The sequence below is a fragment of the Sphaerodactylus townsendi genome, linkage group LG05, assembly GCF_021028975.2.
Source record: "Sphaerodactylus townsendi isolate TG3544 linkage group LG05, MPM_Stown_v2.3, whole genome shotgun sequence".
In the NCBI taxonomy this organism is placed as follows: Eukaryota; Metazoa; Chordata; class Lepidosauria; order Squamata; family Sphaerodactylidae; genus Sphaerodactylus; species Sphaerodactylus townsendi.
Window position 1 is genome coordinate 110,496,956 of NC_059429.1, and position 16,670 is coordinate 110,513,625.

Genomic DNA, 16,670 nt, shown 5'->3' on the forward strand with positions numbered 1-16,670 from the left:
CTACTCTGCGCAGTTCTTAATAGTAAAAAAATAAATAGCTGGAACGTATCCACTTACACCACCAGCTGTGCTCTGCACAGACAAGATCCTTCCATGTAAGGTGAAAAGCCACCGGAGTCCTCCGAGAAGCAGACTGTGCAAACTGCATTAAAATAAAAAATCTCAGTTTTGTAAGGTTAAGCCACTTCACCAGCAAGCCCTTGGAATATGAGATTAATAATTTGGATTGTCCTGCTTAGCCTGTGCTTGAAACCTGCATGTATGTGACAGTTCCACACAATACAAAAATATGCTGTTAAGTTTTCTGGGAGAGCTTTTAATTAGCAGTTGTCTGTGAATTCCAATTTCTTCTCGAAAGATCATACAAACCCGCCCCTAAGGTGGGTTGCAGTTTTCAGTCAGAGAACATAAGGGGTTTTTTCCAACTAGTAATTGCAAAAGCGTTCAGTTGAAGTTTCTGTCCAGCCGCCTCCCCCAACAAATCTCTTCCTGAAAAAGAATGGGTGGCTCGCTTTGAAGAAACAAAGCACTACTTCCAGCTTCAACAAATAAATTCAAAGCCTTGTCTCTACATCCGGAAGAACAAAGCAATAAGATGGACAGCACCATTTTGGATCATAAGTAGGGGAATAATGCTCCCCTAGGATTTTTGAAGCGCATAATGGCAGCATGAGTTGTATGTTGACTGGGTTAAAACACATCCCTCTTAATACTTTTTAGATGGCCATATGGGAAAAAATGACATTTTTCACCTGCTGTAATACAGCCTACAGTGTTATACTACTGCATGTGTAGAACTGTCTCAGCCCCTTTTCCCTCAGGCCCAATCTATGCATACAGGAGTGATCTTGGCAGCTTGTGCAAAATAGGGTACTCATCTGCCAAAGGGGACACGTGGCCCAATAGTGAGATAGGCAACTGATGTGGAGAAATGCAGTGGGGGGATTGGGGGGGAGGGGTTGAAAAGCAGTCGAGAAAACTGCTGCTAAGGCTACATCTGCTGCCAAAGGTATGCCAGTTGGGTTTAGCACACTTCACACTTGTTTCTTCCCCTTAACATTTGAAAAGTAGTGAGGAGAGGTACTTCTACAGCATAGCTGGAAATTCCCTTTATACAGTGACTGATAGTGAAAACTTTTTAGAAAAGGACACAAAAGGTTGATGAAGTGAAGCTTATGTTCTTTATGGTGTGAACAGGAACAAATTAAAAAAAATCAGTGCAGGCCGCCCAGCGTCACCTCCCCCCCGCCCCCCAAGATGAAAGGTAATAAAAATCACTCGTGTTGAGAAAATAACTTCTGAACAAACAGAACCAAGAGTTTTCTTGTCCACCAGTTACAGCAGAACTGATTTTGCTCCACTTCAACCTCCCAACATCCATACTAGGACGGCCAGTACATCACTCATGTGAGATATATAAGCACGTGTATTTCAAACCGAGATACAATTGGCTAGTGAGGAAAAGAAACTGCAGTGGCTCTTAAGTGCACAAATGAAAGTAGAATTCACAACAGAGTTAGGTTTTGTCTGAGACCCAGGCCTGTGTACACACAAGAAGGAAGTGATAACATATTGGTGATGTGGTTGGCTGCTGCTGCTGCTCTCTCTTCTGGCTTTTATGACACAGTGCAACGGGTCAGTCTGTTTTCCTGCATCAAAATATATATACTTTATTAAACGCAGAAATGAAATAGAACACGCAGATAAATATCTACCAAGCCTGAGTTCTGGAGTCATCTTGGCAGTAAAGAAAATTGGGCAAATTAGCCGTTGGATATTCACCAATGATTCTCACTCTGTGGCTTGGGAACCAAACGTGGCTATTTGGCACGTGCCCTGATGGCTCTTCTGAGCACCAGTCCGACATATGGCAGCTGCCCCATATTTTCAGAATGTGAGCCTTGCAGCTGGCATGTGGTTCCCACCTTGGAACAGCCACTCACAGAGGACTGGCAGCACTTGTGCGTGGGCTGGAAGCATATGTGGTTCTCTGTGAGCTGCAGACCACCAACAGACACTATTTTCCTGTTTCCTCTTAATAGTTCTAGCTGTAAGCCAAAGGGATGGGAAGCAATTCAGACTAGACGGCAACCACAAAACCAAATTCACAAGATCTGATGCCAGTCCCCTGGCCAGGGCAGGGATCCACATCCTCAGTTCTCATAGCTCGCTGCTGCTCTAAGCATCAGCAGAAAAAAGCATAAAAAGCAAGCCATTGCATCAGGAGCCATTACATCACTGCTGGGGAAAATGGGGTAATGACAGAGGGGAGCTCTAAGAATTGCTGGAAATCAGCTACCCTCTGAAACGTCTCAATTTTCCCCAGAAGTAGCCTACTGGCACAAATGCCAACCCCACCCCCCCGCACCCGTTGCCTGGCACAGCCAGTGAACCCTATGCGTACAAGTCGGAGCATAGTGGAAGAAAAATCCAGGGGTGGGTGCGGGGATGTTTGGAGCCCAATCATTTTTGGAGGCACTGCCTACTTATTTTTAACCATACATTTTCCTATTCTAAAAAATAACTCTACTGAAACAAATGTTGCCAATTAAAAAGCCAAATCAGCATTTCAGATAAGGTGTGATTTACCCTTCTTGGACACAGCCCTCCTCTTCGCCTTGTACCACCATCCATTCCTACTGAATCACACAGTAATACGTGTTGGGAGTTTTGTCAACATTTGGCTTTCTTTGCCAGTCACAAAAGCCAAAGCTGCCACTGACAAGCTAGATTCCACTTCTCCAGGTCTCTTCCCCAGCTCCCACAGAAATTAAATACCTCTGATTGTTCCGCTATTATGACACCCACAAGGCGTGCATCTTGTATGTTTCTCTCAATTGTTCACAATATAGAAACATAAATTTTGATCTGTGCCTCCTGCTGAAATCAGTCTAAAGGTATTTCAGTTAAGCCTAATCAACCGGTCTTATGGGGCTTCCATACTGTAGCTAGAAAGGGACCCAATGTTTTATGTCCCTCTAGTTCATCATACCCACCTTGATCACTGGAGAAAGGCTGCTGAGCTGCTCTTATGGGTGGATTCAGAGATCTGGTGTGCTTGCAAGACAGTGACTGCTTCTTCGATCTAAGGAAAGCAAAAACCAACATGGTTGTTTACTAAAACCCTGATGTATGATGTACCTGCATGAATGGTTCAGAGACACCCTGGAAAGCCATAGCCAATGTAGCAACCCTAGTGGTGTCACTCTCCCCCAAAAGCAAAAGGCAAAAGAGAACCATTCGTTAAGCCATTTGGGGATCCAGGGTTTAGGGCTGATTAATGCATGGAGTAGAATGCAATAGCAGAACTGGACTACTTCTCTTCAGAATGCAGGTGGGCATTTGTGAAGAGCCACATTCCGGAGTGCTTTGCCATGTCGAACCCAACCTACCAACAGAAAACTAAGACAGCAAGCAAAGATAGTGGGGCACAGCGTCCCTTTCTGCTGTGTTAGCTTCCTATCTATATAGCGTTTTGAATAGGAAAGTTTCAGAAGGTAGCTGTGTTGGTCTGCAGTGGTATAGTGGTTAAGAGCCTGCGGACACTAATCTGGAGAACTGATTTTGATTCCCCACTCTTTCACACGAGTTGTGGACTCTGATCTGGTGAACCAGGTTTGTTTCCCTGCTCTACACATGAAGCCTGTTGGGTGACTTTGGGATAGTCATAGTTCTCTCAGACCTCTCTCAGTTCCACTGAATTCACAAGGGGTCTGCTGTGAGGACAGGAAGGGAAGGAATTTGTAAGTCGCTTTAAGACTCCTTAGAATTGATAAAAGCAGGGTATAAGTCCAAAACTTCAGTAGAACAGCCAAATTTGAGTCCAGAGAGCTTTGACTCTCGAAAGCTTCTACCTCAAAAATCCTGTTGGTCTCAAAAGTGCTTCTGGACTCAAATCTATCAGTTTAACAGGAAGGAATTCTCAAAGCTGGGAAAGAAAGAATATTAAAAAATGCAGTCTCGCTGTAAGCTATCAGAGTAAGTCACGCTCGCTTAGAAGAGCTGGAAGGAGTTGTTTCATCCATCCAGATCCAGTGACATAATTGTTCATAGGCCCAGGCAATCAGAAGGCATCACAGAAGCCTCCAGAGTACATGGAAATCTTTCTCAAGTTGAAGGGTAAGAAAATCCCAGATGCTTCCAGAAGCAGCCCTGCTTCGCCTACTTATAATTTTTTTTCCAATCAGGAAAAGAAAAATTCTTGCAAACAATTTGGAAGAAAAAAAGGGGAAAAACTGTACTCAACACAGCTGACTTACTGTCTGTTAAACTGTCTTTGGAGAGCTTTATCATCAAATTTGAAGGTAATTGCCCATGGAGGATGCCTGGCCACAAGGACATTAAGTTAGCCTCAACCAGAGTCAGGACCTTTTCGATCCTGGCCCCAGCCTGATGGAACTCTCTTTGACGCCAGGGCCCTGTGGGACCTTAATCAGCTCCATAGAGTCCATAAGACACAGATGTTCCATTGGGCTTTCGGTTGAGGCTATCAGTCTAATATGTTTCCTCTTGCTGGCCTCTCGATTTCCAACTTGCACATTTTAAACTGTGCACCCCCTTCTCTCCACCCCCCCCCACCCCAGTACTTTTAACAAAGGGACTATATCAGGATGGCAGTTGAAGCATATTGCTAAGCTTCAGATACTGAACAAGTTCCCTTCTGTGTGGATTTTAGATTTCAGTGTTTTATATTGTAATATAGGGATTTTAGTTATGTATGTAAACCTCCCGGAGGCCTGTGTAGGCCAGGAAGGATGAGGTATATATAAACAAACATAAAAAATAAAAATAAATTATCAAGGTAAATGCTGCTGCACTGCCAATTTTACACGCTGTCCAAGAATAGCTCATTTTTAACCACACATTCTATCCCCCACAATCCATTTTTTAAACCAGAATTTTTACAACTTGCTTGCCAAGCACTCTCCAGATTATATTTCTGCAGACTTCTTGTGGCATAGTGGTTAAGAGCAGGTATACGCTAATCTGGAGGAACTGGGTCTGATTCCTCGCTCTGCCACCTGAGCTGTGGAGGCTTATTTGGGGAATTCAGATTGGCCTGTACACTCCCACACACGCCAGCTGGGTGACCTTGGACTAGTCACAGTTCTTTGCAGCTCTCTCAGCCCCACCCACTTCACGGGGTGTTTGTTGTTGGGGGGGGGGGGGAAGGGAAAGGAGTTTGTAAGCCACTGGGTCTCCTTGCAGGAGAGAAAGGGGGGATATAAATCCAACTCTTCTTCTTCTTTTGGCTAAAATAAAGTGTGTAACTCAGGTTGTGAGTACAGCTTTGACTGCAGTACTGCAGCTCCCCACTCTACATCATGGGGCTCCTCTTTCAATCCCAACTGCACCATAAATCTCACCGGGTGATCTTTGATCATTCTTTCTAAACCAAACTTACCTCTTATGGATGTGATGATGACAAGGGAGGGAGAGTACATATATCACCAAGAGCTCCAAAGAAAGGCAGGAATCAAAACCAAATGTCAAAGAAGTTGGGGGATTCTGGACAGTGGTGGGATTCAAATAATTTAACAACTGGTTGTATACAAGCACCATTTTAACAACTGGTTCTGCCAAAGCGGTGCGAACCTGCTGAATCCCACTACTGATTCTGGACACAATTCTCCAGTACCTTACAGTGCAGGGATTCCGGCGACTCCAGCAAAAGCAACAGCTCAGAATTATCTATCTCCAAAAGCATGCCTGTGATCTTCCCAGCCAGTGAGGGGTGCATTGATTGAATCAGGGGGTAGAGACGTTCACCTGTGCATAACAAAAAGGACAACAAAGCTGTCACATTCATGGACACATTCATGGCCTTTACTTTTTAAACCCTAGCAGAAGAGGCAGCAACCCCATCTTTCAGCTCTCGCATGATATCAGCCTAGAAAACAAGATTCTCATTCTTCCCAATGACTCAGTTATTGCTCCTGAGCATCAGCAAGCATCGCAACTAAGGAAGGAGGTACATAGATTGCTGCAGAAAGGCACCCCATTAAACTGCCTTTGAGATGGCACTGACATTAATTTTGGCTCATGATCCAATAGTCTTATATGGGGTCATGACACTGACACCCCTAGATCTCTCTGTTCTTCCTCTACACCATAGGTGTCACTCGTGGCCCTCCAGATGTTATGGACTACAGTTCCCATCATCCCCTGCCAGCATCATCTGGAGGGCCACGAGTTTGACACCTGTGCTCTACACCCTGTGGTTTTCAGTCTTGCTTATGGCACCTCATCACATAGACAGGGGATTAGACAAAGTCATGGAGGATGGTTCTATCAGCAGCTACTGGCCATGGTGACTGAAGGGAATCTCCACATTTAAAGGCAGTAAACTTCTAAACACCAGTGTCAGGAGGCAGCATCAGGGAAAGGCTTCAGCCCTGTTGCTGGATCTCCAGAGGAACTGGCTGGCCACTGGGTGAGACAGAATGCTGGACTAGATGGACCACTGGTCTGATCCAGGAGGGCTCTTCGTATGTTAAATCATTTGTTCTATAAAACACTTTTCCACATAACGCTCCTCTGACGTGATAGTTGTAGTCAGGGAACATAATATGTTGTCAGATCAGGAGTTAGGTGAAGAACTCTTACAATCTCCAAAGGGAGATCCAACTCTCCAGGCAGCTGCTGTATTAGATGATTCAGCAGTAGCACAACTCCAGAGCATGCATCTCAGTTCCAATTGGAAAGAGAGAAAGGAGGTCAGAGAGCATACAAAAGAAGTTCTTCGCAAGCAGATGGAAAATAAATGCTTACAAATGCTAAGTGAAGAAAGGAACCAGTTCCCCCTTCCTACTTATTTGGAGCGGGGGGTGGAGGAGAACGCTATATGAGACCTTCCACAACTATGTAAGCAACATTTCAGATGTTCCTAAAGACTAAGGAGTTTTTTTCAAAATCATGCAAGTTGGTGAGGATGCCCAGGAAAACTACTATCATCATGGATGTATCAGATACCACCCAACATAACTGCTACGGCTGTCCAGAGCTGGTTCAGACACACCCTGAGCTTTGTTCATACTCCTCCCAAGTCTCAGGGCCTTCCTGAAAAACCTGAAGATATTCAAGTATCAACAGGCATTGTTACTGCTTCCCGGCCTGCATTCCATCGCTAACCTGAGCAAGATGATGTCTAAGTTTCTTCCAAAAATATTTTACTATTGCCATAAGGCACACAATGTGAAGCATTTTCCCAAGGCACTCTGGCCCAAATAGCTGGAGCACATTTTCACTGTTCACAGAGATAAAGCATATTAAGAACATCAGTCTCAAAGGATCAGATCAAATCAGTGTTCTCCTTCCTACAAGTGGTCAGCTGAAAACTCACAGTGAAGATACAATCATACCAGTGATCAGCCTCCTTTGCTATTTGCTCCCAACACTAAAGAAAACAGGAGCCCTTTCCCCACTTACCTTAAGCCCCACGCTACTCTCCTCAAGTAGCGTGGGGTCCCCCGGCACTCCCCACTACAGGGGCGGCGACAACGCAGCCGCCCCGACGCTGCCGTTCTCGCGCCCCCTCAGCGCGTGGCATCCCTGGCGCTCCTCGAAACGAACAGCGCAGTATTGATGACCCTCGCTAGCAGAGCGTGAACCGTTAGGGGATGCCCGGGCGCGTGCCAGAGATGCCACGCGCTGAGAGTAGAGCACAGCAAAGGGCAGCAAAGGTAAGTGGGGAAACGCCCAGAGATCTACTGCCTCTAAATATGAAGGCACCATTTAGCGTGATTGTAGCCAACTGCTGTTAATAAATCTAACTTGTCTTAAAGTGACCCAAGCTCTCTCTAAGCACTGCCACACCTTGTAGCAATTAATTTCATAAGTATCCTCTATTTGCAATCAGTATGCAAAAATGTCCTCTTCCTTTTCTCTTCTTTGTCAAAAAATAACTGGGCGACCAATTCTAGCATTCTCAGGGAATAATTCATCTTCCCAACGTTAATTGTAACAGTCAGGATTTCTTTCTCCCCTCCTTTGCTTTCATTCTACTAAAAAGGGATTGAAAAGGTCAAAACAAACACAACAGCTTGAATTGCTGTCGTCCATCCCTGCAGTGCTTGGGTTTTGTCTTACAGGATTATTAAAAGGGGGTGGGGGTAGGGGGCAGTGGATCTGGGAGATTCAGCAATGCAGAGTGGAAGCATGCAGCAAAGGGCAAAAGTGGAAAGCAGCCAAGATTGCAGGATGAAATCAGATAACAGCCGCCGCTTGTTGCAACCAGCATGCTGCTGACCTATATCAGAAGCAAAATATTTCAAAGACTGTGGGTACAATGCAAGAATTTAACTGTTCCTTTCAGCATCCCATCCCCAAGATCAAGCATGCAGCCTAGAACAAGCAATTTCTAATTCTTGGTCAAGCTCATGCAATCATGTTGTTAGAACCCCTCTTCCTTTCTGTATTACAGAGGCCCTTCCTCCTCTCTGGATTGGGGTCCTGGGTTGATCTGTTGTAAAAGGCACTAACATCCCTGGCAGAGAATTGGGGCAGCCCTACAAATCCCAACAATTTGGGCAAGCAGGGATGGAGACGCTTCAGACATCTAAAGATACTTTGGAAAAAAACTGAATTTGTGTAATAGAACAGAATTCTCCCATCATCATCCCCAGTCGGATACATAGCAATGTCTCCTCTCATGAAGGCATACAACTTCGTAAAACTGGGTTTTAAAAGAGGCTTGTATAACTGGTAGGGGCGTTGTTTTGTAACGCAGCAAGATAGTGACATGCAAATTAGAAAAAAAAAGTATGAAAATTAGTACCTGCTAAACAAGGCACTGAGATCCAGGCAGAAGATCTGCAATTGCAGCTTTTGAATAGAGTGAGGATTAAATTGGAGCCTTGGACCGGACAACACTTCACTCACACACACACACACACAAGAGGACACTCTTCAAACCTCAATCCAGATGAGCCCCACTTCCTTGCTGTTTCAAACTGGAGTTGTCATCACAGACATCTACCAGTTTGGCGTCTCTAATTTTCACCCTACGAAACCCAATGCTTATCACCGCTTGGGCAGGGCACCTGACCAAAGGTTGATGGCACAAACGCCTGGCAGTATTTCCAGCGAAATATCAAACTGGCTTGTTTGGATGCACCTCACTATAGATCTGAAGCGGCAATTTGCTTAATGACACACTGTGAGAACTTATATACCACTATTAACTGTTACCTTTCCAAACAACCATTCTGACAAGAAGAAATAATTATTCCCGTACTACAAATGAGGGAAAAGGTTGAGAAATAATTATGCAGTCCAAGGTCTCATAACATATTAACCATAACAAAATGGAGATTCAAAGCCATAATACAAGGAATTATGATACATACATAATATAGGAAACCCAATAACGTTGATTGGTGATCAATTTAGGACAGGGGTAGGGAACCTGCGGCTCTCCAGATGTTCAGGAACTACAATTCCCATCAGCCTCTGTCAGCATGGCCAATTGGCCATGCTGGTAGGGGCTGATGGGAATTGTAGTTCCTGAACATCTGGAGAGCCGCAGGTTCCCTACCCCTGATTTAGGACAAAGGAAATGCTTTTTTACTGAACAAGTAGCTAAATTGTGGAATTCATTGCCAGTGGATGTATGGCCACAATCATAGCAATGGCCACAATCTTAGATGACTTGAAAATGAGTGGGGCAAACTTGTGGAAGAGCAGGCTGCTAGCCGTGGTGATGAAAGGGAACCTCCATAATCAGGGGCAGCAAATCTCTTAACGCCTGAGCTATGAAGCAACATCTAGGAAGGTCTCGACCTCTATGCCATGTTGTTGGTCCTCCAGGGCAACTGGTTCGCCACTGTGGTGGAGGTTGCTGGAATGGATGGACCACTTGTCTGAACCAGCAGGGCTTTTCTTATGTTGTTCTCAGGTCTCCCACCTTCAAACCCAAAGCACGCCTACTCGACTACACTGGCATTCCAACACTCTTAACTGTGATTGGTCGCCATGCTCTGCTCTCAAAATAAGATTCCACCTTCCTTAACCATTCTGACAATGTGAACCAAACAGGGGTTGAAGTAGGAATGCCTTAGTTCACAGCCATCTAGACTGTGCTGATGAAGCAAAACGTTCCTAAGGACTAAGAGTATTTGTTTAAACTCTTGAGGGAGGCGGTTACTAAGTATCCAAGACAAATGACAGCACGGAAAGGGCCTCTCTGTATGCCCTCCTTTTAATAATCTAGCTAAGTCTGAATTCAGTTTAACTTCATCAGCTCCATGACACAGTTTAGCTTCATCAGCTCATAGGAAGACACCAGCTGTTCAGTCAGCGGGGAGAACAGGCCTCCCCATGAAACCTGAGCATGCTGAGAGATCCCTGCTGCCATGTCCCAAAACAGTTGCTAGGGAGAGATGCTTTGATTAGTTGTCTGCTGACAAGTCTGAACGCCACTCACTGTAGAACAGAATAAAGCGAATAAGCATTCAGAATGATTTGCCAAACTTCTGGCTGTTGCAAAAGATAGTCAACATTTCCCAAACAGCAGCAAAGACAAGGGCACCAAATGGCAGATGAAGGGTTAAAATACACAAGCTGCTAAGATTCGTCAGATACTCCCAAAGTGCTTTTTAAATGTAAAATTCAAATGTGTGGGGTGGGAAAAGTAAAAAGGAGTAAATCCATCCCGGCATGATTCTGCCCGTCAAAATTGCTCCCCTTCCCTCCATGCTGCTACCAGCCCCGTGGTGGGACAGGTGGATGCCTTTTTTCCTCTGTAGGACTAGTAACAGCCCATGGAGGATGGTTTCAATATGCAAAACCACGCAGGGTCCCTGCACTCTTCTGATCAGAGGCCAAGAACGCTCAGAATCTACCTTTAAAATACACCAGGAGATCTGACAGCTCAGCTCATTTCTTTGACCCAGTTAAAGGTTAGCAGGGCACCATGACCTTCAAGTGAAGACAATTAATAGACAAAGGGAATATCTACAAAGCATATTTACATCTGTTCTATAATTTAGCAGCAATGGAGAACCCTGGGACTCGTAATCTGTGGGCCTAAAATATTCCCTGCAGGAGATTCCTAGCTTCTCTCACAGAACTTGAGTTCAAAAAATGAGTCCCTCAGGAGAGAGAATTACTAGTAAACTAGTTTGAAATCTATGACATAAATATGGTTGCAGAAGAGTCCAATGGGTTGTTATTTTACTTTGGTTTTAACTGAAAATGTTTTTTACTATTATTGTAAGCTGACTTGAGCCTCGTAGAAAAGTGAGATATAAATGTTTTAATTTTTAAAAGTTACTGGGTCACTTTATGACCGTCTTACACAGGACATTTATATCTAAACTTTTCAAACTAATCTTTGTCCAATGCTGAAGGGCAAGTACTAGCCTCCTGAAGTTATTGAAGAAGTAAGGCCCCTTCCGCACACGCAAAATAATGTGTTTTCAAACCACTTTCACAACTGTTTGCAAGTGGATTTTGCTATTCCGCACAGCTTCAAAGAGCACTGAAAGCAGCTTGAAAGTGCATTATTCTGCACGTGCGGAATGAGCCTGACAGTGAATCATTTTATGGGGCTTAGAGTGTTTCATTCAGCCTCTTCTAGATGATGAACCTCCAAAGAAGAGAAAAGAAGGGTTTTGGATTTATACCCCGCTTTTCTCAACTGTATCGAGTCTCAAAGAAGTTTTCAATCATCTTCCCTTCCTCTCCATCCAACAGACACCTTGTGAGGTAGATAGGGCTGAGAGAGTTCTGAAGAACTGTGACTAACTCTAGGTCACCCAGCAGGGGTGTAGAAGTGGGGAAACAAATCGAGTCCACTAGCTTAAGAGTCCACTGCTCATGTGCAGGAGTGGGAATCAAATCCAGTTCTCCAGATGAGAGTCCATCTGCTCTTAACCACTACACCACACTGATTCTGCAGGAAGAAGATTCCTGTAGTCTAAGTGCTTTACCCGACAGCCTTATCTCATCCACACTGGTTACAGGAGACATCTAAGTGGAGAACTGACAGTCTCAAATGACAACCAGAAAATGGAACAGGAATCCAACCTACCCTTCTTTCTCCTTCCAATATCCCCAAATCCTACAGCCCAGGGAGAAGTCACCCAATGAGCAACCCACCATAGTCTGTTGCCTAGCCTGGAGTTTTAAAAAGTAAAGCAAGCAACGTCAGTGCTTTTCAAAGATATGAAGGAAGCAAACACAGAGCGCTCAATTTGCAATCTGCATCATCAAATGCAGCACCAACTGAATGCAGGACTTAGTCTTAGAAGCTGGAGAAGGGCATGCCACCTTAGAAGCTGGAGAAGGACATGACTGAGGAGCTACAATCAGGCTGTACGTATTGGCACAAAGTGCCATTTTGTGACCAGCTCCACCAACCAAGCTGCCATTTCATGACTGGCAACTCTTAAGACTTCAGGAGGAAAAATGATGTAGCTCGCAGAAAAAAATGTTTGGTCTCCTTGCCATAAAGGACAACCCCCTCCACTCACCAAGCATCTGCTTCTGCTCCTGAGGTGGGGCTGCAGCCAGCATAGATGCTGTCAGTGGCTCCTGTCCATGGATGTGAACAGCTGGCTCTATGACCTAAGAAGAATCCACACACAAAAAAAGAATCATATCCAGGAACCACCACCTCTACTTCCACAGGAGTCCTAGTTCAGCGGATCTCAAGCAAAGGACTCATTCCCTTGGTGGAAACAGGGAGGAGGCTTTTGATCTCAGTGACTCTTCTTCCAAGTCCATGCGCAGTTCCCTTTCTAACTTCACGCAGCCCTCTAGCATGAATTGGAAATCTGGACACATCAAAGATTCTGAAAAGAACACAAGAAGAGGAAGAGTTTGGATTTATAACCCATTTTTCTCAACTGTAAGGAGTTTCAAAGCGGTTGTTGTGGATTTTCCGGGCTGTGTGGTCATGGTCTGGTGCAGGGGTCTGCAACCTGCGGCTCTCCAGATGTTCATGGACTCCAATTCCCATCAGCACAATTCCCAATTGGCCATGCTGGCAGGGGCTGATGGGAATTGTAGTCCATGAACATCTGGAGAGCTGCAGGTTGCAGACTCATCTTGTTCCTAATGTTTCGCCTGCATCTGTGGCTGGCATCTTCAGAGGTGTATCACAGGGGAAAGCCTGTTACACACTGTGTCCAACAAGATCTACCAGACCACGGCCACACAGCCCAGAAAACCCACAACAACCAGTTGAATCCAACCGTGAAAGCCTTTGACAATACAGTCTCAAAGTGGCTTACAATCACCATTCCTTGTGCATAGCATAGCTTATGTCAGGACTTCATTTTCCTAGCAATCTTCATTTATAATAATGACATCCATTGGCTGCTGTATTCAGCATGGTGGCTAATCCTGCCATCATGTCTGTCGCCCAACTAATTATACAAAATTCTTTCGATATTTTCTTTTTACAGTTTGAAGGCTTGACGTTTATTTATTATTGAAGTTATAAGATTCCCTTTCCCGTGTGTCTTATAAAACATAACAAATGCAGTTTACAATGTAAAAACATAAGTACATTAAAATAATATAAAAGTCACCTTTACAACACAGTATCCTAAGGGGAGTGATGATAAGACAATATGCACAACTCAGTTCACGTTGGCTTGGGAAAAAGGGGAAAGGGAAAAAAATAAAATAAGAAGGAATAGTAAGGGAAAGGGGAAGGGAAGGGGAAGGGGAAGGGGAAGCCAAATGGATATCTTGAGAAAAGTCTGAGAGAACTGTGACTGGTCCAAGGTCACCCAGCTGGCTTTATGGGAAGGGGTGGGGAATCAAACCTGGTTCTCCAGATTAAAGTCCACCAGTTTTAACCAGTACCCCATGCCAGAACGCCATTCCTTGTATTATGGCTTTGAATCTCCATTTTGCTATGGTTAAAAAGCTATAACCCACATCCAGGACATAAGGAAATATACACAGATTGGGTTTGAAGGTTCCCATCCTGTACAGCAGTTAGATGTGAGTTATAGCTTCTCTGGGACCTTCACACAACGATGGATCTGGATTCTAGTGACTAGAGGTTTCAGCATCCCTTGTGCCATTTTTCTGCCCTGAAGTTGCAGAAAACCCACATTCCCAGGGACACATGTGGATTCTCCTTCCTTTACCCCAGCTGCAGTGGGGAAAAGGTACTTCACACTTCTACAGTCTTTAGTACGCCTAGCGCGTCATCAGGATATGACAGGTATGCAATCCCAAAGCTGTTACAGATTTCCACATTCCAAGTAATCCCATGCCAAAGACCAAAAAGCTCACACAGCTTCACCTAAGGATCCATGGGCTCTTTGTTAAAAGGTACCAACACAAAAGTCTTGCATGTTCTTGAGTGATGAGAAAACACAGCCTGGGGTAACATCACGTGCTCTGCTTGGGAAGGCAAGGGTATTGCACTAGGGTACTACCTGCTGAATTGGCATAGGTGTTACAGTGTTCAAAGGATGCATATTCCTCACTGCTGGGTTATACTTGTATTGAGAGATACCCCGAGAGAATGTTGGCGAGGAAGGCGCCCGATTACCAATGGTCTGGGTTCCTATGTTGGCTGGAATGAAAACAGAAACATTCTGAAAGGCTGACCAGAAAGAACGGATGCTATCAATAGCAATCTGCATTCAGCTCCAAGGGCTGCACACCGCTTTTGCAAGCTAAAAAGCAAGGACGCCAAGCAAGAAATGTAAAAAAACTTCAGCCAGGCTTCCCAAGGCCACTCAGGATGAACGAAGACTGTGTCAGCAGTAGCTGTTAACATAATTCACACACAATAGAAAACACAGATTGGGTTGGGGGTCTCCACCTTCTATAGCAGTCAGATGAGAGTTACAGATTCAGATGTTCAGAAAAAAAGTTTTCCTGGCCTGAAGCTGCCCTTACTTGGCCCATGCAGGGAACTCATGTTTCCCCAACAAGTCAAATAGCACTTCTGGGAGCATTTCCAAAAAGGGAAACAGTAAAGGAGAGAAGGCAGAAATCCCCTTCTCCATTTGTGTCAGGGTCACAATCTGAATGGAAACTGCACCCTCAGGAATGATGTAAACCCAGAACTCACATGTGACTATTATATAGCATGGGGACCCCAGATCCAACACATGTGAACCGGTGCTAATTAACGTTACTCCAAGACTCCCATTGCCCAAAGTTCAAGTGGAAGAATAAGATTTGGTTTTCATATCCCGCTTTTCTCGATCTTTAAGGAATCTCAAAGCAGTTTATCATTACCTTCCTTTCCTCTCCCCACAACAGGCAAAGTATGAGGTAAGTGGGTCTGAAAGAGTTCTGAGAGAACTGCGACTAGCCCAAGGTCACCCAGCAGACTTCATGTGTAGGAGCAGGGAATCAAACCTGGTTCTCCTGATTAGAGTCCACTACATTTAACCACTATACCATGCTGCCACTCCATTCATACATATGAGCAAAATAAAAAAAAAACACACAGGGACACTTTGAGCATCTCACACTCTCTAAAGGAAAAAACAGCAGAGCAAGTTTTGTCTGTCTTCCCTTCATCCTCAGTTGCAGCCCATGCACCTTATCCCCAAAAACTCAGCGGCTCACATCATATTGGCCTCTTTTATGTGCACAGCTCTGTCCAGAGTTAAGGAACTAACCAACTAGTTAACAGGTTGTTAACAATGCATTTGACTTCAAAACTGGATCAGCCTTTGACCTGCAGTCAACAGATTCTTTTATCATAAAAAAGTAAACTACTTGTATACATCAGGGCAGCCTGTAGTTGCTTCCCCTGAATTTCCCGGTGCCTTTCTAAAGATATCCATATGAGAACATGATACCAAGTATGTTCGATGAAAGGAGGCAACAGAATCAGCACATGCCTCTTTTCACATTCTCCATTATGGCCAAGCTGTCAGCATTTCCTTACTCACCCACTCTCTGAGCATGGTGTGGTACCCGGGGAGCTTGAGTAGACGCTTGCCTCATGGTGCTGATGTTAGACAGCATGCGCCTTGGAGGTGCGCTATTCCTCAGGATGGGGGTGGCTGTGTGACAGGATGAGAAAGACATTAAGTGCCTTCATCCAGAAGCTCATGGATATAGTAGTTGTGTTGCTCCACACGCCTAAGCAGCGCAAGGCTCAACTGCCTTCCTCAGTGCAGCAAGGTTTTAATTCCACTTTGAGGAAGAATCCACCAACATAAGACAGCTGTGTACCAAGAACAGCCTTATCATTTCCACAGTCACACACATGCCCACACAACCACATTTCTAACTCACACGGAGGCCTCGAGGGCTGTGCATTCCACCGGGGGGCAGGTCGGACAGGGGCAACCGGGCTGGGATTGTAGAAGGTCGTTCTGGTTTGTGGCTACAAAAAAAACAGAAGGAATGTTGGTTGCACAGACTTGTAGATAAACCTAAGAAGATGGCTGTTCTCACAGACAGCACTGTGCATTGACTGGAGTGAAGGATTGGGCTCACTAGTCAGCTGGTAAGAGCCATCTTGATGCAGTGGTTAAAGAATCAGCATATAACAGTGGTGGCGAACCTATGGCACAGGTGCCAGAGGTGGCACTCAGAGCCCTCTCTGTGGGCACGCGCAAACAGAGTGCCCCCCCCCCCCCACATCTAGGCTGGCCTGGGCCACTGGGCTTGATTATTAGCATTAAACCTAAGACCTAGTTTTGGGGAAGCAGTGCAGGTAACCCTGTTAAGCGCTA

At 44.9% G+C, this 16,670-nt stretch overlaps 1 protein-coding gene across 3 annotated transcripts in view; it reads right to left on the bottom strand.

Moving 5' to 3' along the window:
* Positions 1 to 1,162: 1,162 nt before the first annotated feature.
* Positions 1,163 to 16,670, bottom strand: part of PABPC1L (poly(A) binding protein cytoplasmic 1 like) — a 33,819-nt gene continuing 18,311 nt past the window's right edge. For 2 of the 3 annotated variants that reach the window (XM_048497019.1, XM_048497018.1), the window contains 7 exons: positions 16,228 to 16,318; positions 15,879 to 15,992; positions 14,400 to 14,539; positions 12,474 to 12,567; positions 5,639 to 5,769; positions 2,997 to 3,085; positions 1,163 to 1,649 (listed from right to left, as the gene is read on the bottom strand). In XM_048497019.1, the coding sequence (XP_048352976.1) occupies positions 3,002 to 3,085; positions 5,639 to 5,769; positions 12,474 to 12,567; positions 14,400 to 14,539; positions 15,879 to 15,992; positions 16,228 to 16,318 (654 nt within the window). In that variant the 3' untranslated portion in view covers positions 1,163 to 1,649; positions 2,997 to 3,001. The remainder of the gene's footprint in view (positions 1,650 to 2,996; positions 3,086 to 5,638; positions 5,770 to 12,473; positions 12,568 to 14,399; positions 14,540 to 15,878; positions 15,993 to 16,227; positions 16,319 to 16,670) is intronic. The other variant, XM_048497020.1, reaches the window with a different exon arrangement.